At 39.6% G+C, this 25,802-nt stretch overlaps 1 protein-coding gene across 12 annotated transcripts in view; it reads right to left on the reverse strand.

Annotated features, from left to right (window-relative positions):
* Window positions 1-567: 567 nt before the first annotated feature.
* The window catches only part of UIMC1 (ubiquitin interaction motif containing 1), a 175,207-nt gene continuing 149,972 nt past the window's right edge, over window positions 568-25,802 (reverse strand). For 10 of the 12 annotated variants that reach the window (XM_036281865.1, XM_036281860.1, XM_036281867.1 and 7 more), the window contains 5 exons: window positions 6,917-6,995; window positions 4,287-4,452; window positions 2,621-2,684; window positions 1,561-1,603; window positions 568-1,044 (listed from right to left, as the gene is read on the reverse strand). In XM_036281865.1, coding sequence (XP_036137758.1) covers window positions 834-1,044; window positions 1,561-1,603; window positions 2,621-2,684; window positions 4,287-4,452; window positions 6,917-6,995 — 563 coding nt within the window. In that variant the 3' untranslated portion in view covers window positions 568-833. The remainder of the gene's footprint in view (window positions 1,045-1,560; window positions 1,604-2,620; window positions 2,685-4,286; window positions 4,453-6,916; window positions 6,996-25,802) is intronic. The other 2 variants (XM_036281871.1, XM_036281870.1) reach the window with 1 other exon arrangement.

Genomic DNA, 25,802 nt, shown 5'->3' on the forward strand with positions numbered 1-25,802 from the left:
GACATAGACCTCAAAAGACTTATGTTCTGGTGGGAATTCTGTTTTGTTTTCAATCCTCACCCAGGAATATGTTTAGAGAGAGTAAGAGAGGAGAGGGAGAGAGGGAGAGAGATAGACAGACAGACATCAATGTAAGAAACGAATGGTTACCTCCTGTACGTGCCCTTCATGACCTAGGTATGTGCCCTGACTGGGAATCAAATCTGCAACGTTTTGGTGCATGGGATGACACTCCAACCAACTGAGCCACCCACCCAGGGCTGGCTGAGAATCCTTAACTGGGTGAGGCAGCGAGATGAAGTAAGAGGTTATTAAATGGTAGGGATAGCAGAACAAGAGTAGGATTCAATGCCCTGGCACCTTGCAGAATGATGTCAGGGGAATAAACCACACAGTGTTTGAAATTGTGTACTACACATTCAGTGAAAATAGGCAGTATATCAAAGACCAGTAAAAAATTCATTCAGAGACATGTAATTTATGAGTCTGAGAACTAGCCCCACAATTAAAATATCCCCACCCCAAACCCTATAACACAGAGGGAAAAAAAGGGAAGATCTCTGTCTCATTGAAATAAGATTTCATACAAACATAGATAAATATATTTAAATTTTAACTATAAGTGAATTCAAACAGACTTATAAAACAGAATATTATACACAGTTGTTTGTATGGAGCATAGAAAACACAAAAATTAGAATGCTGAGTGGGTGCTGGTGGTGGAAACCACAGGGTCAAAACTTGCTCAACAATGAACTGGGGGCCACTAAAGTTTAATGGCCATGGCCCACCCCTATTGCTAATAGTTTTGTCCACCTTCAGACCCTAGAAATTCAGGATTTTCTCCTTCTTCCTCTGCCTGCTTTGGACCGTGTCCGGCTACCTGGATGGACAGTAAACTGCTTTTTAAAGTCCACTAAGCAATCTGTGGCTTCTGAAATTGAAACAAAAGACTTGATGGGAGACTCATTTAAGTTGAGATGTGTAAAGGAACTCTGCATCTCCCTGCTGCAGCCTGCCTCTTCCATCCCTGCCGAGGGTACCCTAGAGAGAAGGGGAAAAAATTCAGAATTCAATATACACCTACAAATAAACACTAAGTATGCATCATGCATTGTAACAGGGGCTTTTACATTATTAATTCACATAATCTTTGTAATCATCCAACTAGATAATATCATTCCCCTTTTACAGATGAGGACATTGAGTAAATCATAAACCTTAAAGCCACACAGATTGTCAGTGACAAAATGAGGATTCAGACCCAAATACCCAAGCTGCTTGAAATCCAAGTCAGAAGAGCAGGGTTGGGTAGGGATAGAAAGGTAGACAGGAGTAAGAAATAGCTTTTGCTCTGCTTGTTTTAACACCGTTAGTGAACTGAGATACTATCCAATTTTTAGCCAAGATATAGGGGAGGTCACAGAGGTATACAGAGAGAGGTCCACAGTGATTTCTAACTTCAACATTTTGAGTATCACACTATACACAGAACCCAGGACCAGGCCTGCACTTTTCTAGACTTCTGACAGCCACACTTCAATGCATACCCCAATTCACCTGAAGGCCACTGTTTCTGAAAACTTGGTCTTTATCTCTGCATCTGTAATAGGAGAGAAAAAGTAATAATATTGTTAGCGATGTTATAATCACACCACTTCCCACTGATCATGTGCCTCCTGTATTCTAGGCACTGCTTTTCATCAGGCTTATCTCCATAGCTCAGTTCCCCAACCTCCAGACCAATGGAATGTGAGCATTTAGGATCCAACAGACAGCTACAGAAGTACTGAGGTGAACACTTTTAAATGAACAACCTCTAAATAAATCTACTTCAAATCTAGACTGAGGAACAAGTAGTTGCCAAGGGAAATCTGTCACCTGCAGAGAATCACAACCTGCTGATCTAGAGGCAGCAGGACATGGGGCTCAGAGAGGCTGCTTTTTATAGTCATCAGAAAGCTTAAGCAAAAGTTCCTCTTCCATCTGCACCTAGTGAATTTTAACAATAGCAACTAATAACAACCACAGTAATAATAGTAGCTAACATTAATCAAAGACCTACTTGTGCCAGGGAATGTTTGGAGCTTTATTAGATATAATCCTTATAATCTGTGAAGTTGGTATTACTAACTCTGTGCAATGCTTGTAACCAATCTACTCTACTACTCCCTAGATACCAGGCACAAAGAGGCAGAGTTACTTCCTACAATCCCTCAGGAACATAGGCTGGAACACTAAGCTAAAGACAACATATGAAAGAAGCACAAAACATTAGGAGGAGGCAGGAACGTTGGCATGTCTGATTTCCCATGTGTGTTCCTTTAGAAGGCACTTGGGGCTTGTGTCATTGCCCTGTCATCTGGAAATATTTTTTCCCAGTTCAATAGGCAGTCCTGAAAGTTTAGGCTTTATAAAACCTGAAATGAAATACATGATGAATAAGACAGGCTACCTCCCCATCTTCCTTAGGGAGAGATGACCCAGACCGAATTTCAAAGGCAGGTCACTTAGGTCAAATGTGTACCCACACAACTTCAACAAATAGGGTGTTGGTAGTGGTTCTTTTCACTGGAAGGCCTTAGCCAAAAGCCCATAAAATTGGTCCTGGGGTCCTCACCTACAGTTTTGTGCTCAGACTGTTCCAAGAGACTGAGGAGTCGACCTTCACTGTAACCTTTTTCCTGTGACATAAATAGATAAAAGGAAAGGGTTACCTCACAGTGCAGAATCTAAAATACAACTTTCTTAGCCCAGATCACACCTGTCTCCAGAAGAAAGAGGTGTGCAGGCACATCTCTAAGAAAGTCTTTTGCTTTCTAATAAATGACAAGTGAAAAAAGCAAACCATGATGAAGAGAATACATCTTTATGCCAATATTATCCAAGGATGGATATGAGTGAAGGCAAATTATTACACCAAGATCCTATTAAACAACAGTAGCCTTTGGCCTACGATAGATTTAGAGAGATTTAAAATAGACAGTAACAGTTTTGAGGTAACTTCCAGGGACAGTGTTGCCAGAAGAATAAACTGGCTCTATATAAGCACATACCTTTAAGAGCCAACTCCAAATCATCAGTACAAACCACCTCATTCATAAAGGGGTCCCTTTCTTCTATCCTGACAGATAATGGCTTCTTCGTGTTAGTGTACAGTGATTGCTATGTGAGTAAGCCTAGAATATGGAGCTGCTGTTAAGCCAAGACTTGCTTTTCCTAATTTCTAATCACAAAGCCCAGAAAGCATAGCCATCTTCCCAGTGACCAAGGGCCTGACCCCACAGCTTCCCTAAGGCTAGGCACATAAAACGTTCAAGAGTTGATCTCACATATTGGCAGGGAGGGTATGACTGGATAACCCTTCTGGAAAGCAATTTGGCAGTATGTTTCACGAAATTTTTAAATGATTTTATCCACTGCCTAAGAGTTCCACTTCAGGAAATCTATTTGAAGGAAATAATCAGTGGTACAAAAACTGAGTAATGTTTTAAACAGTCTTATAATACAGAAGAACTGGAAAGAACTTGAATGTCCAATAATGAGAATGGTTAAGTGACTGTGTGATACAAACATTAAGAGTAATTTTTTTTATCCTCACCCAAGGACATTTTTCCATTTTTTGTTCAGATAGAGTGGGAGGGAGAGAGACGAAGAGAGAGAGAGAGAGAGAGAGAGAGAGAGAGAGAGAGAGAGAGAAACATCGATGTGAAAGGGACACTTCGAGTGGCTGCCTCCCGCACAACCCAACCAGGGTCGGGGACAAACTACAACCGAGGTACATGCCCTTAATGGGAACCGAATCCAGGTCTCTCTGGACCGCAGGCCGACACTCTAACAGCTGTGCCAAACTGGCCAGGGCGAGAGTAATTTCTTTAATAGTTTAAAAATAAACCAAGAAAGGTGTTTATGTTACAGTGTTAGGTATACATACACACACAGACATACACACATATATAGTATGTTGCCAACTACATCAAAAATGCATAGAAAAAAAGACTGGAAGAAATTATGGTTGATAATGTCCCGATTCCTCATACTTTTTTTTTTTTTCAATTTTAGTTTATATTCAACATCTTCATAGTTAAAAAAAAAAAAAACTTTCCATATTTTCTACAATGAGCATATATGAGTTTTTAATTAAAAGAAAAATAGTAATTTTAAAAAGTACAAATCTTGTTTCAAGATAAACACAAGAAAAGAAGAAAGGGAGGGGAGAAAAAAACCCGTAACAGAAAGAACTGTGGAAATTTAGGTAGCCTTTCCTATCAAAACACCCCACATACCTTTGTGTTCCTCGGCCACTGCCGCTGCTTCCCCTCCACAGCTGAAGATACTCTCCCACTCTCTTCATCTCTTTGGTCATCCCTTGCAATCTGGAGACAGGACTCTACATGACACTGGTACTCTTTGAATGGGACCAAGGATTTACAGAGGTAACACTTTTCATTCCTAGCCAATCAGAAGAAAAAGAGAAAAAGAAGTTTTAAGATTTGCTTTTGCCACTGGGCTCCTGGATATGTCTCAAATTGTGTTTTCACCTCTCAAACTTATTATGTGGAGGAGACATGTCAATTAATGCAGATTTGCTCAACAGGACCACCAGTAAAACTAACCCAATGACAATCAAAAGGACTGAGTGATTAGTGGTTTTCCCTGGCTGTTTCTCTGTACCCTGCTGATACAGCAGTAGGGTGGTAATAAAATTAGCTCTTCTAACTATCTCAAACAATGCTGATTGTTCTTCAGACATAAAATATCCTGTCAAACTATTCTGAATCTAAGTGTAATAGTTTCTTCAAAGTGAAGTTAAAATTTAGACAGAAAGGGGAGCACCATAAGCATTAAATCAAGATGACAATTTTACCAGGGTAGATGAACTTGTCTGATTAGTAAATCAAGTCTGTCCATATGCCAAATTCTTTAATTCTACAACTTGCAACATCAACTAGGAAGTTACGAAAACCATGTGGTTCTGCCAGAGGCTTCTGCATAATTTCATACACATCGTTATTTTTATCTTTTTATAACAGTTGAGTTTGTGGAAAGAGAGAAAACTATGTCCTTGATGTAAGGCTTATTGGACATCAGTGAAAATGGAATCATTAGGGACAAAGGAAGAAAATGAACATATATTTAAGTATTTCATAATTGTGGAAGGTGCTTTAAACACAATTTCTCAATTAATTTTCCAGCCCTATTAAGAAGGTACTTTTCTGCCCTGGCCAGTTTGGCTCAGCAGCTGGAGCGTTGGCCTGTGGACCAGAGAGTCCTGGGTTCAGTTCCCGCTAGGGACACATACCCCCTCCCCAAAAAAAGGGGTACTTTTCTCCCCACATTTCTATAGCCAACAATTATCAGAAGCCAGGTTTGCCTGACTCATAAGATCATCTTAGTTTTAAGAAGCTAAAGAAAACTTTCCAAAGTTTGCCATCTTAGACTTCTCTTTCTGGCCGTTACTACTCAATTACTATAGCAAGGGAGATTTGGATTAGCTCTAAGGAAGAAGTTCTCTGGAGGTCTTTAAAATAGAAGAAATAAGTCTTAAGCATTTAATAATCTGGGAGAATGCAAGTAAAACTTTTCCTTCTCAAAAAAGCAGACCAATGTACCTTTCAAAATGGGAAAAGCATTTATTAACTTCCCACTACATGAGAGACGGCAGCACTGGGGAAAGAACATAAGTCAGGTAGGCTTTGCCGGTTCTGCCCTCGTGATCTCAACCAGTTACAATTTCTCTTCAGTTTCTTTATTTAAAAAAAAAAAAAAAAAGTAATTACCTTACTAGCTATTGAGAGAGTTATGTGGCAAATAAAGCACTTAGCACAGTGACTGGTACACAGTATTAGGCACTCAGCAAATAGGTATTATTATTGTTGCTGTCTCAGACACATATGAGTAGATGCTGGAGAATAAAAGCATGAATGAAGGCAAGTATCTGTCTTCAAATAACTAACAGCCTAGCCAGGGAAACAGAAATGTCAAAACTGAACAAAACAAAATTACTGCAATACACTGTGATGAATACAGTCCTAGAGGAATGTCTACATTACAGTTTTTCCAAAAGAAACAAAGTAATCAACTCTGCTCAACTGGATTAGGGAAGGCAACACTAAAATTAAGGGTCTAAATCTGTGTTTCTAAGATAAATGTTTCTGCCTACTAACTAACTGCTCTAATATATTGTTGGTAACGTCTTTACTTTTGGGAGACAGCACTCAAACCCAACCCCTCAGAATGTGTTTTCTTAGTTAAGCTGCTACCCACAACCCAAGGAAGTCTTCTCTACTACCCAACCTTTTGTAACTCAACTTCTGTTATTATATCTCAAAATAGCTCACTGCTTCCCACAAGCACCACACAACAATATTCAAAGAAAAAAAATTTTTTAATTTGAAAATTAATTTAATGCAGCCAAAACAGTGGGATTAACTGTACATAATAAATGATTACACACACACACACACATTTTAAGTTATAAGGAATAAAGTTTATTTTGGCAGACAGTGTTAAAGAAAATTAAAGTTGCATACATTAATAACATAACATCCTTAATTTGGTATAAATGTGACACATTTTCTTGCTTGTATTCTACTAAGTCACCATAACCTAAACCGCTTTATAAAACTGTTATGTTGAAATTTAGCTTTACTGTTTTCATGTGTGTTCTGATTCCAAAGTTAAGAGCAATGTAAAAGTAGAGTGGGTAGAAGTATTTTTTAGGGTAATAAAAAGGGATATGCAGAGGCCACTTACACTGACATAAATTGGGACTAAGAAAAAGAAATTCAGGCATCCAAGGAACAAAACAATTGCCAGGTCAGAGAAATCCAGGGTAAGAGATGAATTGTTTTTTTTAAATCTGGTCCAAGCAATGATACATTAAATAAGAGCTCCCTGAACATAGCATACATACTTCTCAATGCCCAGGGAAGTCGGGGCAGCTGTCCCACTGTCGCTCTTGCTCTGGGCCTCTATTTGTCTCCAAGTCAACACTTTCAACAAAAAAAAAAAAAAAAAAAGAAGAAGAAAAATTGTTAGTTGGCAGTAGACTCTAAATATAAAAGACAAAATGTATAGAAAGAAGTGCACTAGGAAATCTCTGCTTTTCTAGTAGAGAGAGTAATATTTGTAACATATGTACTGAAACTGCCAGCCACAAGATATGCCCGTATTTGCTAATGAGATCTACTTATCCCCTATTTGCCATGAATCTAAACACCTAGTCTACACCAAGACAGGTTTTTGTGTATGACCCCAATCTGCAGTACCAAGAGAGAGATTTATACTTTTCCAACCAAAATTTTGCCTGGTATAAATTGAGCTTAAAGGCAATTAAGGTTCATACCCTACCCTCCCAAATCATCTTCAAATAAAATGTTATCAAGACAGATCTCCTAATTCTATCCTTGGGAAACTAAGTTGTTGAGTATTCCCACCTACCCCCCAACCCCCTTAAACACAGAACTTAATATTTGTACCTGTTCTTAAAAAAAAAAAAAGTTTATTGATTTTTAGAAAGAAAGGAAGCGAGAGGGAGTGAAAAAGAAAAACATCAGTGTAAGAGTGTAATGTTGATCAGCTGACTCCTACATGCCCCCCTATCCGGGCATGTGCCCTTGACTGGAAATCAAGCCAGCAACACCTTTTGGTGCATGGATGACACTCAACCGAGCCACACTGGCCAGGGCTGTCCTTGTTCTTTTTTTTTTTATCCTCACCCCAAGACATTTTTTTTCCATTTTTTGTTCAGATAGTGTGGGAGGGAGGAAGAGAGAGAGAGAAACATTGACATGAAAGGGACACATTGAGTGGCTGCCACCCGCACAACCAACCAGGGCCGGGGACAAACTGCTACCGAGGTACGCACCCTTAGTGGGAACCAAACCTGGATCTCTCTGGACCGCAGGCCGTCGCTCTAACTACTGAGCCAAACCGGGCAGGGCTGTTCCTGTTCTTTTAAAGTGAACATTCCAGTTTGGTGAGTTCATCTGCAGTTTTGATCCTGTCATCTAAAGTTATAAGCTCTCTTTCCAGTTTGTGTCATCTGCATATATGACAAGCATGCTTTCTACTTCTTCATTCAAGTCACTGGGGAAAAAATTATTGTAAAGGATATGGCCAAGAACAGAAAACTGTGGCATATTAACAGAGAAACCTGTCTTCTGCCCCCTGGCCCATTCCCTTTATTTAATCAAGCAAATATTTATTTATTTATTTTTTTGTTTGTTTGTTTTTTTATCCTCACCCGAGGACATTTTTCCATTTTTTGTTCAGGTAGAGTGGGAGGGAGAGAGAGGAACAGAGAGAGAGAGAGAAACATCGATGTGAAAGGAACACATCGAGTGGCTGCCACCCGCACAACCGACCAGGGCCGGGGACAAACTGCAACCGAGGTACGCACCCTTAGCGGGAACCGAACCCGGGTCTCTCAGGACCGCAGGCCGACACTCCAACCGCTGAACCAAACCGGCCAGGGCAATCAAGCAAATATTTATAGAGAATCTTCAATGTGCAAGTAATTTGGGGAGATAGAGGAAATTATGAGGTGGGGGTTCTTGCTGTTAAGGAGTTTACAATGAATTAAAGGAGACAGCATATACATTCAAATAACTATAACACAAAGTGTAAAGAGATACGCATAATAAAACAAGATCATACACACAAGTAACTATTAATAGTGTTTATCTCTGGGGAGCATGACAGGGACGCTTGACTGACATAGGAAGGATGTTTTTCACTACATTATTTCTGTACTGTTGAATTCAAAATTAAAAGGGAGAAAAAGAGATCAGAGTACAGAGAGAGTAGGCAATCTATTACTAAGGTTCCTTCCAACCCAGAGATTGTATAAGTAAAGTACTGCAGGAGAAAAATGTTCTGGACATAGTTGTATAACCAGCTTCAAATCCTCCCCCTATTCTATCAGCCAGTCCACATTTCTCCATCTTATGTACAAGGACTTCATGAGAGATTTTTATCAAGGGCCTTGCTAAAATCAATTCTTAAAAGGTTGGCACCTCACAGATAACAGAAACTTTTAAGGGTTGTTTTTTCTCTCTTTCCATTTGTCCCCCATCTAGACTACCAAGCATTTTCTCCAAAAGAAATACTTAGAAACCACTCCACAGACAGGGCTGAAAAAAAAAATTAATTTCTTCTAGCACTTTATATATACCTCTACTGCACTTAGTACATTTCTGTTATTTGTTTGTATGTCTGTCTCCTTTCTACAACATGCAACTTTCCGAATTTAGAGATTCCGAGTTTTGTTTTTTGATCTCTTCAGCATCCACAGCAGAATCTAGCACATATTAGACACTAATAAATATTTGCCAAATTAAATCACAACAATAGGTTTAAGGGGGGAAAAAGAGTTCTTGTTTTATACTCTGTACCAAGGACTTTATAAACATAGCATCAATCCTTAGGACAAAACCCTACAAGGCATATGATATTATCTGTATTTTATAGACTAAAAAAAAAAAATTAAGTAATCTGATCAAGATCACAAAGCTAAAACAAGAACAACAAAAAACCCATGGAATGCAATGCAAGTCTACCTTTAAAGAAGCACATGTTCTTCTATAAGAGCAGGCTTCCTCTCCTAGAAAATAATAGGGTAAAGGATGGGAAGACACAATGTGGTGAGTGGGCAGGTGGAAAAGAATCTGAGGGGAAAGACTTGACAGATGGCTGGGAACTACATGCTAATTTTATTATTTAATGTTAAGATCAGGGCGGACTGGACTGGGCCTTGAAGCTAAGTTTTTCCTTTGAAGCCTACTACCCCTACAAAGAAATGGAAAAGTGTAAGTTGCTCTTAAAGGAGTCTCCAATTCCAGTTTATGAGGGTTGAGACAGCCATTTCAACTAGCAGTAGGCAGAGAATTCAGTATGAAACTGAAATCCAAAACCCTTGCTGCTGGTGACAGCAACCAAAGATTTCAAAAGGGAACAATGGAGTCTGAGGGCAACTAGCAGAAAAACAACCACCAGGTCAAGGTAAGCAAAATGGAGGAGAGGAGGTATGTCACTAAGACCTGAGAGATGGAAAACATCTTAAGGAGCTGCACTTGGGACTTGCCTTGGCACTGCTAAGATAAAAGAAAGCAGCCCTGGCCAGTTTGGCTCAGCGGTTAGAGTGTCGGCCCGTGGACAGGAGAGTCCTGGGTTCAGTTCCTGCTAAGGACATGTACCTCAGTTGCAGTTTGTCCCCAGCCCTGGTTGGGGTCCTGTGGGTGGCAACCAGTCGATGTGTGTCTCTCTCTCTTCCTCCCGCTCTATCTGAAGGTAAATGCAAAAATGTCCTCAGGTGAGAAAGAAAGGGAGAGAGAGAGAGAGAGAGAGAGAGAGAGAGAGAGAGAGAGAGAGAGAGAGAGAGAGAGAGAGAGAAAGACAGAAAGAAAGAAAGAAAGAAAGAAAGAAAGAAAGAAAGAAAGAAAGAAAGAAAGAAAGAAGCAGTAATGCCTAGCAGAATAAAGTACACCAACTTTAGAGTTGGACAAAATGATGTCCAAGCAAATAACCTGACCTGAGTATTAGTTAACTGATCTACAAAATGACATGATATAGCATCTATCCTCATGAGTTTTGGTAAGAATCACACCAGACAATCCAAGTAAGTTGTAAGAGTGTCCAGCTCACAGAAAGCACTCAGCAAATATAAGTTGTTCATTGTAATTGTCATTATTCTTCTTCCAGACTTACTTCTTAGCCTTGCCAAAGAGTAAACCCATCCTTAGAATAAGCACTTATCAGCCTGTCTATAATTTAAGTTAGGTTTTAGTTTTAAGTGGTTCCCATACTAATTTGTACAAACAGAATGAACAGCAAATAACCAAAGAATTACAGAACAATTATAAATACTATGTAAATATCAGCACAGTTGTTTCCAAAAATTCAAAGACAAGCAATAAAAAATAAAAACCTATGGCCTAGAACTATAATAGTGAAAACAATAGCTCCTTGAAGAGAGTAGAAATTGTACATACAAAGAAGAGAATTGTCATCCTCAATTTATCCCCTTCAACCTCAAAGCCATCTCAGCAGCCCAGCTAGTGTGGCTCAGGGGATTGAGCCTTGTCCCATGGACTGAGAGGTTCTGACTGGATTCCCAGTCAGGGCACATACCAGGGTTGCAGACTTGATCCCCGGTGGGGGGTGTGCAGGAGGCAGCTGATCAATGTTTCTCTCTCACATCGATGTTTCTATCTCTTTCCCTTCCACTCTCTCTAAAAAAACCAATAAAAACATATTTTAAAAAAACAAAATCTCTGCAGAAAATAACAGAGGCCACAGACTTGTGTATGTTCCTGTTTAAAGTGCCCCTCCTCCAGCCAGGCACTTCCTCAGTGGGATGTAAGAGGAAGAAGGAAAGGTGCAGTTCACCAGCATGTTTCCTGCCTCAGTGCTGCTAGACTCCCCTAAGAAACTCGTCCTAACAAAAAGGCTATCGTTTAGAATTAATTATCTACCATTCTCTGAGTGATGTGACTATTTAAATTTAAATTTTAATTAGAATTAAATGTAATTTAAAAGTCAACTCCTCAGTCCCATGAGCATATTTCATGGGCTCAACAGCCACGTGACTACTGGCTTCCATATTTGACCCCACAGATATAAAGCATTTCTGTCATTACAGACAGTTCCATTGGCTACCACTGCTCCTTTAAGGGATAACCAGGATAAAACATGCCTTAAGTCTGTTTACGCTGGACATCACAAGAAATCCAAGCCTCCCTGATATCTCTCATCACCTAGATTCTCATCCTCACATAACTCTAACCTGTCATCTGGGAGGACTTTTCTAATCTGACTCAATCACCTACTCCTACTCTCAAAATGACTCTGCCTTCTGGAATTTGTGTCAGTGATCAACAAAACCCTTTCAGTCTCAATCTCCCCTGAAAGTTCTCTTCATCTTCTTGCTCTCATTGAAAAAGATGGCTGTTCTCTGAGGATACTGCTTCTCCTTGTACTTTCCCAAGTTCTGGCTTGTTTCTCCTTCCTTATACCACAGTACTACTGAGCTGGAGTTGGGGTAGATAGCCTCTTCCTCCTCGTTGTTTCCAGCCTATTCGGAAGACCTAGTTTGAAGCACAAACCATGCTGTTACCCCTGCTACCCAACCCTGATATAGTAATCATCTCCTATTCTCCTGGTCACCTGCCCCCACCAGCGACCCATACTTCCTGGCCGTTCACTGAAAATTTTAACATATCACCTACTGTCTAATCTCTTCACCACTCCTGCCATCATTCGTGGTAATTTCAATATCTATATACTGTATTACACTGAAGCATACAAAGTTTCAGTTTTTATAGGTTTCAACCTAAGATATGATTCATCCAATACTCTTGTCTCTCTCAGTTCCTTGACCGTTTGGCTATCCAGTTCATAGATCATACCATCCCAGCCTTTCTCAAGGAGGGTTCTGAGAAAAGTAATGCCTTAAGGCATACATTGTATGTGATGTGACTTCCTTCTTACCTAACTTAGATCTCAAAGTTATCACATTAACAATTCCCTTCAATATTCCCTCAACTTATTTCTAACCTCTGTCTGCTGCATTTAGAATGATTGGTACCAGTTTTGTACCATCCTTGGGAGAAGTAGGATAACAATCAGTTCATTTTCTAAGTTTTGTGGTTCTGATGAGAAACCCTGGTTTGAGCCTGTCAGTAATAATCGTGCCATTTGCAAGCTCTCGATTTCAGATAGCCCATTCTCTGATCACCACCACCGATCTTTTCAAACTCACTCTCTAGTACTCTGACTTCAAAAATTCTTCAGTCTCTCTAGGATATCTAATTCCAGACTATCACCTTTTTAGTGTCCATTACCCTTTCATGTCCTCAACTTCCTTCTTACCTAACTTAGATCTCACAGTTATCACATTAACAATTCCCTTCAATATTCCCTCAACTTATTTCTAATTTCTCTGGTACTCCCTGGCAAAACCCAATTTTGGTTAAATTCAGCCCTCCACCTATTGTATGTTCTTACCTAAGCAGTGCAACAGTGCCAGCTGGGCTCACATTATATTTAAGACCACAAACCTCAATTGGCCCCTCAAGTACTGCCTAGCAATCCTAATATGTTTCCATAGTCAGTTTATTCTTGTATTCTCCCAGAGGCTATTTTTATATCTTCTCCACTGTCCTCATACCTCCAATACCCATCCCTGACTTTTCTGTCATCATTATTTTTTTGTTTCAATATAATAACTTTATTGAGCTATAATTCACATATATTCAACAGGTTTTAATATATCCACAGAGTTGTACAACCATCACGGCATCAACTTTAGAACATTTTTGTTAACTGAAAAAGAAATCTGTTCTTATTAGCAGTCATTCTCCATCTTCCCTAAACTCCCAGGCTTAGGCAGCCAGTAATCTGCTTTCTGTTTCTGTGGATTTGCCTGTTCTGGCTATGTCCTATAAATGGAATCAATACAAGATGTGAGCTTTTGTAACTGGCTTCCTTCATTTTATACATGTTTTAATGTTATAGCATGTGTCATTACTTCATCCCCTCCCGCCCATTGTGGTTGCATCATGTCACATTCCCACCAACAATATACTGGGGTTCCAATTTCTCCATAGTTTTGCCAACATGTTATTTTCTGGTTTGTTTGTTAACAGTCATCCTACTGAGTATGAGGTGTTATTTCATCATGCTTTTGACTTGTATTTCCCTAATGACTAATGATGTTGATCATATTTTCATGCGTACATTTTCTTTGAAGAAAAATCTATTCAACTCCTTTGGCTTGATTGGGTTATGTTTTTGTTGTTGAATGATAAGAATTCTTTATATATTATGGAATCTAGACCTGTACAGACATATAATTTACAAATATTTTCTCCCAGTCTGCAGGTTTTCTTTTTCACTTTCTTGATAATGTCCTTTGGTACACAACAGTTTTAAATTTTGATGGAGTCCAATTTATCTATTTTTTTTCTTATTCCTGGTGCTTTTGGTGTCTAGGAATCTAAGAATCCATTGCCAAATCTATGGTCATGGAGATTTACCCCTAAGATAGTTTCATAGCTTTAGTACTTACATTTAGGTCTTTGATCCTTTTTTTTATCCTCACCCGAGGACTTTTTTGCCTTTATCTTTCAGATAGAGTGGAAGAGAGAAAGGGAGGAAGAGAGAGAGAGAAACACTGATGCGAGAGAGACACATCAAGTGGTTGCCACCCACACAACCCCAACCGGGGCCAGGGACAAATTACAACCAAGGTACATGCCCTTAGTGGGAACCAAATCTGGGACTCTCTGGTCCATGGGCCGACACTCTAACCACTGAGCCAAACCAGCCAGGGCTTTGATCCATTTTTTTTATATGGTGTAAGATAGAGGTACCACTTCTTTTGTATGTGGATATTCAGTTGTCCCAGCCACATTTGTTCAGAAGACTTTTTCTCCCACTAAACTGTCCTGATACCCTTGTCAAAAACTGTGCAGAAATGTACGGTTTTACTTGTGCACTCTCAATTCTTTCCCACTGATCTATATATCTATCCGTATGTCAGTACCACACTGTCTTGATTAGTAAGTTGTAAAATTGGGAAATGTGAACACTCAGCTTTGTTCTTTATCAAGATTGTTTTTTAGCTATTCTGGATCCCTTGTATCTCCTAATCTCAAAAAATGAAGTCACCATTAATCCGGCTGCTTGGGGCAAAACCTTGGCATAACTCCTGAGTTTTCTTTTTCTTATATCTCAACAAATCCTATAGATTCAACCTTCAAAATACATCCCAAATTTGACAATTTCTTCTTGTCACAGCTATCACTGTGATCCAAGTAAGCATTAGACCTTGTTTGGGACACTGCAACATACTCCTGCTTAGTCTGTTTGCGTCTACTTTTTGCTCATGTCCCTCGACAGACTAATTTTCCACACAGTAGCCATAATTAGATTAAATCACTCCCTTGCTCTCAACCCTTCAATGGCTTTTTGTATTTAGAATACAGTGCAAAAACCCCACATGAACTAACCACTGCTTATATCTCTTTTCTTTTTCCCTATTGTTCATCCCACTCCATTCACTGTGGCTTTCCTTCTACACTAACAGGCCAAACACACTCTTGCATTAGGGCCTTTATATAGATTCCCTTTATCTGGAATGATGCTATTCAAATGTCAACTCAAGAAGTCTTCCTTAATCTTTTTATTTAAAAGCCCCTCCACACCCACCCTTCCCTGCCCTGGTTATTCTCTATTCCTTGTTCTTGCCTTACTTTTCTTAAATTTTATTTACCTGTTTTCCCCCTCAATAATGTAAGCCTAATGAGAGCACAGATTTCTCTTTTGTTCAGTGCTGTATTCTCAGCTTGTGTAACAGTAGCTAGGTTATAGTCGGTGCTAAATAAATATTGGGGCTGTCAGTTAAAGGAACATAAATAATATATTATAAAGAGCACAGTCATTTTATGAATTATTCAGGGAGACCTTTTAAGTTAAGCATTCTACAGTGAGCTTAGCTAGAAACCTGGGCTCAAGCTTCCTTTTCTCATCCTGATCCCTCAGTTACCAAGTTTGACTGATTCTCTCACCAAAAGATTCCCATTGACACTGCTTCATTACTTGTCTCCCTGTTTCTAGTCTCAATCCCTCCAATCCATTTTTCATACTGCTCAAAGAACAACTCAGGCCTAGCATTACTACTGGCAGTACCCAGGAAGGTTTCCCTGACCTGAGAAGGCCCCAATCTCTACACTTGCACAGGATCCTATGTGCATATCTATTATAGCACTTCTCAAACATTCTAATTATTACTTTAACTATTTATCATCCGCAGCAAAATCTCTCTTCACCACTTCAGAATTTCATATTCCTGACATAAAATTGACACTTAATGTAACTGTATATTTAATGAATCAATCTAGCAAGGTAGTTTCTTTTTAAAATTATCTTTATTGTTGAATGTATTACAAATGTCCCTCATTCCCCCCACCCCCTGACCTCCTCCTCCCCAATCCTATCCCATTCTTGCTTTCCCCACAGTACTATCTGTGTCTACTGGGTATACATATATGCATATAAGTTCTTTGGTTTCTCTCTTCCCGTCCCACCTCCCACCTTCCCTTTGAAGTTCATTAGTCTAACAACCAATTTGTACTCCCTAATCCCTTCATCTTTTTCAACTCTCCTCCCATCTGGAAACCAACATAAAGTTCTCTGTATCTATGAGTCTGTTTCTGTTCTGCATGCTCATTTTGTTAGTAGATTCAATTGTTGATACATATATATTTATTGCCATATTATTGTTTATATTTTTGCTCTTCTCCTCCTTCAAGAAGACCCTTCAACAACATTTCATATAATACTGGTTTGGTGGTGATCAACTTTTATAGCTTTTTTTTTTTTTTTTTTTTTGGGTCTGGGAAACTCTTTATATATGGCCACTGATTCTAAATGATAGAGTGATGATTCTAAATGATAGAGCTTTGCAGGATAGAGTAATCTTGATGGTAGGTCCTTGCTTTTCATCACTTTAAATGTTTCTTGCCACTCCCTCCTGAACTGCAAAATTTCTTTTGAGAAATCGGCTGACAGCCTTATGGGAGCTCCCTTGTAGGTAACTAACTGCTTTTCTCTTGCTGCTTTTTAAGGTTCTCTCTTTGTCTTGAACCTTTTGCATTTTGATATGATGTGTCTTGGTGTGGGCCTCTTTGGGTTCATCTTGTTTGGGACTATCTGTGCTACCTGAACTTGTATGTCTGATTCCTTCACCAAGTTAGGGAAGTTTTCTGTCATTATTTTTTCAAACAGGTTTTCAATTTCTTGCCCTCTCTCTTCTTCTGGCACTCCCATAATGCAAATGTTGGTACATGTGAAGTTGTCCCAGAGGCTCCTTATGCTAGCCTCATTTTTTTTTTAATTCTTTTTTCTTTTTGCTGTTCTGATTGGGTGTTTTTTTTGCTTCCTTATATTCCAAATCGATGGTTTGCTTCTTGGATTCACCTACTCTATTATTGATTCCCTGTAAATTATTATTTCAGTTAGTGCATCCTTCATTTTTGAGTGGTCCTTTATTATGCTCTTGAGGCCTTTACTAAGTTCATTGAGCATCCTTATAAGCAGTGTTTTGAATTCTGCATCTGTTAGATTGCTTATCTCCATTTCATTTAGTTCTTTTCCTGGAATTTTGTTCTGTTCTTTCATTTGGGACATGTTTCTCTGTCTCCTCATTTTGGCTGCCACCCTCTGACTGTTTCTATGTATTAGGTAGAGTTGCTATGTCTTCTAGGCTTCCTAGGGTGGCCTGTTGTAGTAGGTGTCCTGTTGGGTCCAGTGGCACAGCCTCCCTGATCACCCAGCTGGGCCCTCGAGGTGCACTCCCCGTGTGGACTGTACATCCTTCTGTTGTGATTGAGTCTTGATGCTGTTGGCATATCAATGGAAGGGTTTTACTCAGGCTGATCAGCTGCAAGGACTGGCTGTGCCCAATAACCACCGACCTCTGACTGCCTTGGAGGATCAGCTGTGCAGAGGCCCACCACAAAGAGCAAGACTTACTTCAGCAGTGCTCTGGTACCCCCTGAGTCCATTCCTTGAGTGTGTCACTTGTGGAGATGCTTGCGTGGTGGGGCTTCAATGTGGTCTGAAGCTGTCCACTGGGTGTGCTGGCTCTGGGGCAATGTCAGCCAGTACCTGTGTTATATCCAGGGCCACCAGGCATAAGCTACAAAGCAATCTGCCAATGGCTGGTTCTTGTGCTGGGCTTGAAGGTGCCCAGGCGAAGCCAAGTTGTGAACCAAGGCTGGCTGCTGCTAGTGCTGGGTCTGGGGCTACTTATCAAGAGGTATGGGGCTCACTGTGGCCAGATGCTGCTTGTTTGAGGGAATTTAGGAAAATCTGAAGCAGGAGACAAAACAGGCCAATCCTATGGTAAAGCCACTGAAGACAGCTTGGGTGGGCCCAAAAATTTGGTGGGGCAGGGCCTCAGGGAATCACCAGGATGGGGCAAACAGTGTGAGACAGGTTGCTGGAATCCCAAATATGGTGGCTGTCTGCCTGCCCTGTGGGGGAAGGGCTCACTAAAGGAATAATGGCCTCCACCAACATGTCTTTCCAGGAGAAAGCTGCCTCTCCAGTCCTTGCTCTGATGCCAAACAACTCAGTTCTTCCCTGTATGTCTCTAGTGCCTTTCAGGCTGCCTTTTCTCTGTGCTGGAGCTCAGAGAGCAAGTCCTAGTAAATCCATGCGCGGGCCCTTTAAGTGAAGCTGCCTGGGCTCCCGCAGCCTCAGCCTCCTTCAGCTTCAGTTCCTGCTGGTTTTTACAGCCAGAAGTTATGGGGACTTCTCTTCTTGGCACTAGAACCCTGAGCTTAATGCCTGGTGGGACCAGCCCATCCGTGCCTCTACCCCTCCTACCAGTCTCAATGTGGCTACTTCTTTAATTTCCTAGTTGTAGGACTTCCATTTAGCTTGATTTCAGGCAGTTCAGATGGTTGTTCTTTAGTTTAGTTGTAATCTTGATGTGGTTGTGGCAATACCAGGTTTACCTACGCAGCCATTTTTGACAGGAAGTTCCTGGCAAGGTAGTTTCTTATTCACAAATTTGATGGAGTATTTTCTTGGCTTTAAGAACAACAGAATATTCTTCTAACTTAGATTAAAATGTCTCTAGAGCCTGAATAACTCTTGAAATGTGAAGGCCCTATCTGCCTCATTCCACTCAATTAAATAAATTCTTTTTGTTCTCTTAGTACTAGATATAATCTTATTCTACTGGAGATAGCTTCTAACTAAAAAATCCTAATGATTATGTCAATAGTTCTTAAGTATAAACAACTCTAAAAAACGCAGGCATCCCTAGGTCCATTTTCAGACAAGCAAGTAAGGGCTCAGAAGCCTCAATCCTGTAAATACCTGATCAAGTCTGATTCCAAGTCTGTTTGACTTCAAAGCCAGTACAATACCAAACTGCCTTCTTTGCTTGCTTAGAAGCCACAGAGGACCCCATCCTGAATCAAGTTGTAGCAATTTCCTTTCAAGTTTGGAGGTAAGCTTTATTTCTCAAGAGGTACAACTGAATGTTGAGTTCTTGATCTTAACCTCCAGAGCTGCTATAGTTAGCTCCTGCATTTGAAGTGTTAGCATGGCTTGTTTAACACCTTTCCATATAAAGACAAAAGTACTCATATAAAAATATTCTTGGCAGTGTCCCCTACCTCGAGGCTAAAGGGAAGAGTCAATACTGAGAAAATCCTTAAACCACACAATACTATTTAGGATATAAAAATAAAGGGTCTAGCCCTGGCCAGTTTGGCTCAGCGGTTAGAACATCGGCCTGCGGTCTGGAGAGACCCGGGTTCGGTTCCCGCTAAGGGCACGTACCTCGGTTGCAGTTTGTCCCCGGCCCTGGTTGGTCGTGCGGGTGGCAGCCACTCGATGTGTCCCTTCACGTCGATGTTTCTCTCTCTCTCTCCCTTCCTCTCTCTCCCTCCCACTCTATCTGTACAAAAAATGGAAAAATGTCCTCGGGTGAGGATTAAATAAATAAATAAATAATAAAAAATAAAATAAAAATAAAGGGTCTAGCCCTCGCTGGTCTGGTTCAGTGGTAAGAGCATCAGCCCACAGACCAAAGAGTCGCGGGTTCGATTCCAGTCAAGGGCACATACCCTGGTCGGGGCCGTGTGGGAGGCAACCAAAAAATGTGTCTCTCTCACACTGGTGTTTGTGTTTCTCTCTCTCTCTCTCTCTCTCTCCCCCCTTCCCTCCCACTCTATCTGAAAATAAATGGAAAAATATCCTTGGGTGAGGATTTAAAAACTAAATAAATACATAAAGGGTCTAGAACCAGTATATTTTTATGAACAAAATTTCTCCATCCATTAGGTACTGAATATTGTAGAAGTCTTAGAAAAACAGCCACTTGTCTAATTCCTACTAGTACTTGTGCTTAAAATGTATAGCTTAATCCATTTCTTTAACAGCTGAAATTTTTATTTAAGTAATTTGATAATATACATCAAGAATTCCAAACTAACTCATATTGCCCTGGCTGGGTTTGCTCAGTGGTTAGTGTGTCGGCCTGTGGACTGAAGGGTCGCAGGTTTGATTCCTGGTCAAGGGCACGTACTTGGGTTGCAGGTTCAATCCCCAGCCCTGGTTGGGGTCATGTAGGAGGCAACTGATTGATGTGTCTCTCAAACATCTCTCTCTCTCTCTCTCTCTCTCCCTCCCTCCCTCCCTCCCTCCTTCCCTCCCTCCCTCCCTTCCACTCTATCAAAAATCAAAAAATAAAATAAAAGAACTCATATCTTCTGACCCACAAATTATACTTTGGGAATCAACTCTGAGGAAATAATCTGAATTTAGATGAGTTCATAAGACAAAGATATTTTATCAAAGCATTCTTTATAACAATATAAAATTTAAACAGCCCAATGTTCAAATACAGGATAAAATACTATGCAGGAATTCAAAATAAAGACTGAAAGGAAATATACCAACATATCAACTGTAATTTGGGGGTGGGGGTGTGATTATTTGGGGATGATCATTTTTCTATGGTGCCAATTTTTTTTTAACGAGCATATACCACTTTTCATATAAAAAAATGTTTAAATACTGAAGGACACCCTAAATAAAAAACAAGGTCTAGGCAATGATCAACAGTGACCATTAGTTGAAAGCCAGGCTTTCTAATGGATAGATTTATCTGATCCCACTGATCAATCTGTTTTGTTTTTTGTTTTTTTTTATCTTCACCCGAGGACATTTTTCCGTCTTTTGTTCAGGTAGAGTGGGAGGGAGAGAGAAGAAGAGAGAAGAAGAGAGAGAGAGAGAGAGAAAGAAATATCGACATGAAAGGGACATATCGAGCGGCTGCCAACCACACAAACAACCAGGGCCGGGGACAAACTGCAACAGAGACACGCGCCCTTAGCGGGAACTGAATCCGAATCTCTCTGGACCGCAGGCCAATGCCCTAACCACTGAGCCAAATCGGCCAGGGCCCCACTGATCAAGTCTTAACGTCATTAAAAAAAAAAGGTAACCAGATAATATGTAACCTCCCAATCTGATGTAATATAAAATACATGATACAAAGTTCTCTTGTCAATTAAATTAAATAAATTGAATCTGCCCAAGCCTCAAATTTAACTAGTTTCCAGAAATTATACTCTGAAACAGAAGAAAATTTTAAAGATAGAAAAGGAATACAATCGGCAAAATCCAGGAGGGAAATCCTAAAAGATAAAAAGTCAGTCTTTTTAACAAACCATAAAGAAGAGAGAGAGAGACAGAGAGAGAGAGAGAGAGAGAGAGAGAGAGAGAGAGAGAAATTAAGAGAGATTAAGAGACATCAGCAAAATGTATTGTGTAAACTTTGGACCCTAATTTGAACAAACCATTAAAAAAAATTAAGAGCTAACTGAGGAAAGGGAGATGCTGACATATTTTTGTCTTTGAATAGTCCTTATCTTTTCGAGATACATATTAAAATATTTACAGATGAAATAATGGGCATGAAAATTGCTTCAAAAAATCTAGTGGGGGTAGGTGGTGCATGAGAGGCAAGTTGTAAGTGAAAAAAGACCAGTCATATGTTGATAATTGTTAAAGCTGTGAAATGGGTTCACAGGGATTCATTACACTGTTAAACAATAAAAATAAAAAACTAGATCAAAATAAAACCTGCTGTAAAAAGCTATCTATGTAGAAACAAAAATGTAAGGAAAGAACCCACATCAAACTGTTAATACATTTTTTCTGAGTAAAATTTCTGTAAAAACTTCTATAAAAAAGATGTATTACTTAAAGAAAATTGTTAGAAGGCAAAACAGCCTAATGATTAAGAGTGGAGCCGTTGGATAAATGAAAAATTCCATGACTAAAGCAGAAAAAGTCAGGGTAACCCCACCACCTTTTATAATAAAAAGTAAGGAGGTTCTCAAAGAACAAATGGGCATATGCCCAAAGGTGATAGAAGACAACCTGAAAGGGCTTTCAAATCTAGAACAATTTGAATATCAAAATGACTACTGAAAAGAATGAATTATAACACATTAAATTTAAAAATGAAGCCGCTGTCAAATATTAATTGAGCATATTGCCTTGGGTCCATTTCTGGGTTCTCTGTTCTGTTCCACTGGTCTATATGCCGGTTCTTGCGCCAGTACCAGGCTGTTTTGATTACAGTGGTTTTGTAGTATACCCTGAAATCTGGTAATGTGATCCCTCCAACTTTGTTCATCTTTTTCAAGATTGCTGTGGCTATTCAGGGTCTTTTTTGGTTCCATATGAACTTTTGAAGTATTTGTTCTAGTTCTGTGAAGTATGTCGTTGGCATTTTGATGGGGATTGCATTGAATCTATAGATTGCTTTGGGTAGTATGGACATTTTAGTGATGTTAATTCTTTCAATCCATGAACAAGGTATGTGGTTCCACTTTTTTATATCTTCCTCTATTTCTTTTTTCAATGACCTGCAGTTTTCGGCAAATAGGGCCTTTATTTCTTTGATTAAGTTTATTCCTAGATATCTTAATTTTTTTGCCACGATGGTAAACGGGATTTCTTTTTTAGTTTCTCTTTCTGTGAATTCATCATTGGGATATAACAACCCCATCGATTTCTTGACGTTAATTTTGTATCCTGCTACTTTGCAAATTCATTTATTAAGTCTAGTAAACTTTTTATGGAGCCTTTGGAGTTTTCTACATATAGTATCATGTCATCTGCAAATAATGAGTTTCACTTCCGCCTTTCCAATTTGGATCCCTTTTATTTTTTCTTCCTGTCTGATTGCTGTGGCTAAGACTTCCAGTACTATGTTAAATAAGAGTGGCGAAAGTGGGCATCCTTGTCTTATTCCTGTTCTTTAGGGAAATGCTTTTAATTTTTGCCCATTGAGTATGATGTTGGCTGTAGGTCTTTCATATATGGCCTTTATAATGTCAAGATATGATCCCTCTATTCCCAGATTGCTGAGCAATTTTATCAGAAATGGGTGCTGGATTTTGTCGAATGCTTTTTCAGCGTCTATTGATATGATCATATGATTTTATAATATTTGACAAAGGTGGCAAGAGCATACAGTGGAGTAAAGACAGCCTCTTTAATAGATGGTGTTGGGAGAAATGAACAGCTACATGCAAAAAAATGAAACTAGACCATCAACTTACACCATACACAAGAATAAACTCAAAATGGATAAAAGACTTAAATGTGCTCATGAATCCATAAAAATCCTAGAAGAAACTGTTCGCAACCAAATTGCAGACATCATACGCAGCAGAATTTTCACTGATACATCACCTAAGGCAACAGAAACAAAGGAGAAAATGAACACGTGGGACTACATCTAACTAAAAAGCTTCTGCACAGCAAAAGATACAATCATCAAAATAGAAAGGCAACCCACTGTATGGGAGAGCATAGTTGCCAATGATATATCAGATAACGGGTTAATTTCCAATACATATAGAGTGCTCATACAACTTAACAAAAGGAAGACTAAGAACCCAATTTAAAAATGGGCAGAGGAACTAAATAGACACCTCTCCAAACAGGACACACAAATAGCTAAGAGACATATTAAAAAATGCTCAACATCACTAATCATCAGAGAGATGCAAATTAAAACAACAATGAGGTATCACCTCACACCTGTCCGAATGGCCGCCATCAACAAATCATCAAACAACAAGTGTTGGCGAGGGTGTTGAGAAAACGAGATTCTAGTACACTGCTGGTGGGAATGCATACCAGTGCAGCCACTATGAAAAACAATACAGTGTTACCTTAAAAAATTAAAAATTGAACTGCCATTTGACCCAGTGATCCCACTTCTAGGAATATACCCTTAGAAGCCTGAAACGCCAATCAGAAAGAATGTATGTACCCCCATGTTCATAGAAGCACTATTTACAATAGCTAAGATCTGGAAACAGCCCAAATGTCCATCAGTAGACAAATGGATAAAAAAGCTTTGGTACATATACACAATGGAGTACTATGCAGCTGTAAGAAAGAAAGACCTCTTATCCTTTGAGACAACATGGAGGGACCTGGAAAGTATTACCCTAAGTGAAACAGGCCAAGCAGAAAAAGACAAATACCACAGATCTCACTTATTTATAGAATATAGTGAACATAACAGTCTGAGGAATAGGGTGGACCCAGAAACATGAAAGTAGGGTAGAATGACAACCCTCAGAAGAGGGGGTGGTGAGGGGAGGGAAGAGATAAACCACAGAACTTACATGCATGTATGCATAAACAATGGACATGGACAACAAAGCCGGGGATAGGGCAGGGGGGATGGGGAGGAGGGTGTCAATGGGGTAAAAAAAGGAGAAACATCTGTAACAAAAATAAAATTTTAAAAAAAGGAAAACATCAGACAAATCCAAACTAAGGAATAATCTGGGAGGAAAATACAGAGAGGAGAAGCTCTACATTCTGTAAAACTCTGCCAGTTTCTGTTGCTGTCTGCAGAATCACTCATGCACTAGACTCCTGTTAAGGATAAAATAATCAAATTGCAATTTAAATTGTCTCCCAAAACAACAGTTTGCAGTTTGATTACAATCCAGTTAACTGTCTTATGGAACAAACTAACAAAAATAATAATTTTCTGTCCTGGCCAGTTTGGCTCAGCGGTTAGAGCATCGGCCTATGGACCAGAGAGTCCTGGGTTCAGTTCCCACTAAGGGCACGTACCTCGGTTGCGGTTCATCTCTGGTTGGGGTCATGCGGGTGGCAACCAGTGAATGTGTCTCTCTCACGTCAATGTTTCTCTCTCCTCCTCCCTCTCTCCCTCCCGCTCTATCTGAACGTAAATGCAAAAAATGTCCTCAGGTGAGGATAAAAAAATAAATAAATAAAATAGTAATACTTTACTGGCCCTGGACAGTTTTGTTCAGTGGTTAGAGTGTTGGCCTGCAGATGGAAGGTTCGCAGGTTTAATTCCTGGTCAAGGGTGCATATCTGAGTTGCAGGTACAATTCCCCGCCTCAGTTGGGGTCACGTCAAAGGCAACCAATCGCTGCGTCTTTCTCATATTGATGTTTCTCTCTCTCTCTCTCTCCCTGCCTCCCTTCTACTCTATTTAAAATTAAAAAGTCAATGAAAAAATATCCTCCGGTGAAGATTAACCAAAAATAATGATGATGATGATGATAATTTTCTGCACTGGTCAGTGTGGCTCAGTGGTAGGAGCATCAGCCCATGCAGTTCGATTCCTGGTCAAGGGCATGTGCCTGGGTTGCAGGTTTGATTCCCAACCCCGGTCAGGATGCATGCAGGAGGCAACCAATCGATGTGTCTCTTTCCCATTGATGCTTCTCTCTCTCTCTATCTCTTTCTTCCTCTTTCCCCGTGCCTCCCTCCCTTCCACTCTTTCTAAAAAGAAATGGAAAAAAATATCCTCAAGTGAGGATGAACAAAAATTAATAATAATTTTCTAAGGAATAAAGCAGATTCTAGAATATTGACAATGTAACATTCACAATGTCCAGGATACAACCCAAAATTTCTTAACACAAAGAAAATGAGAAAAATGTGACCTGTTTTCAACTGATAGAGGAACAACAATTTGAATGACTGCAGATTTCTTGTCAGAAACTATGGAGGCCCGAAGATACTGGAACAAAATCCTTAACATGCTAAAAAGCAAACAGAAAACCCACCATGTAACCTAAAATTCTATATTTAGTGAAAATATCCTTCAAGAATGATAGTGAAATAAAGACATTTTCAGATAATAAGAATTCTAATAAAGTTTGTTGACAGTAGACTCACACTATAAAAACGCTAATGGC

This window comes from Molossus molossus, unplaced genomic scaffold, assembly GCF_014108415.1.
Source record: "Molossus molossus isolate mMolMol1 unplaced genomic scaffold, mMolMol1.p scaffold_m16_p_4, whole genome shotgun sequence".
NCBI classification, from domain to species: domain Eukaryota; kingdom Metazoa; phylum Chordata; class Mammalia; order Chiroptera; family Molossidae; genus Molossus; species Molossus molossus.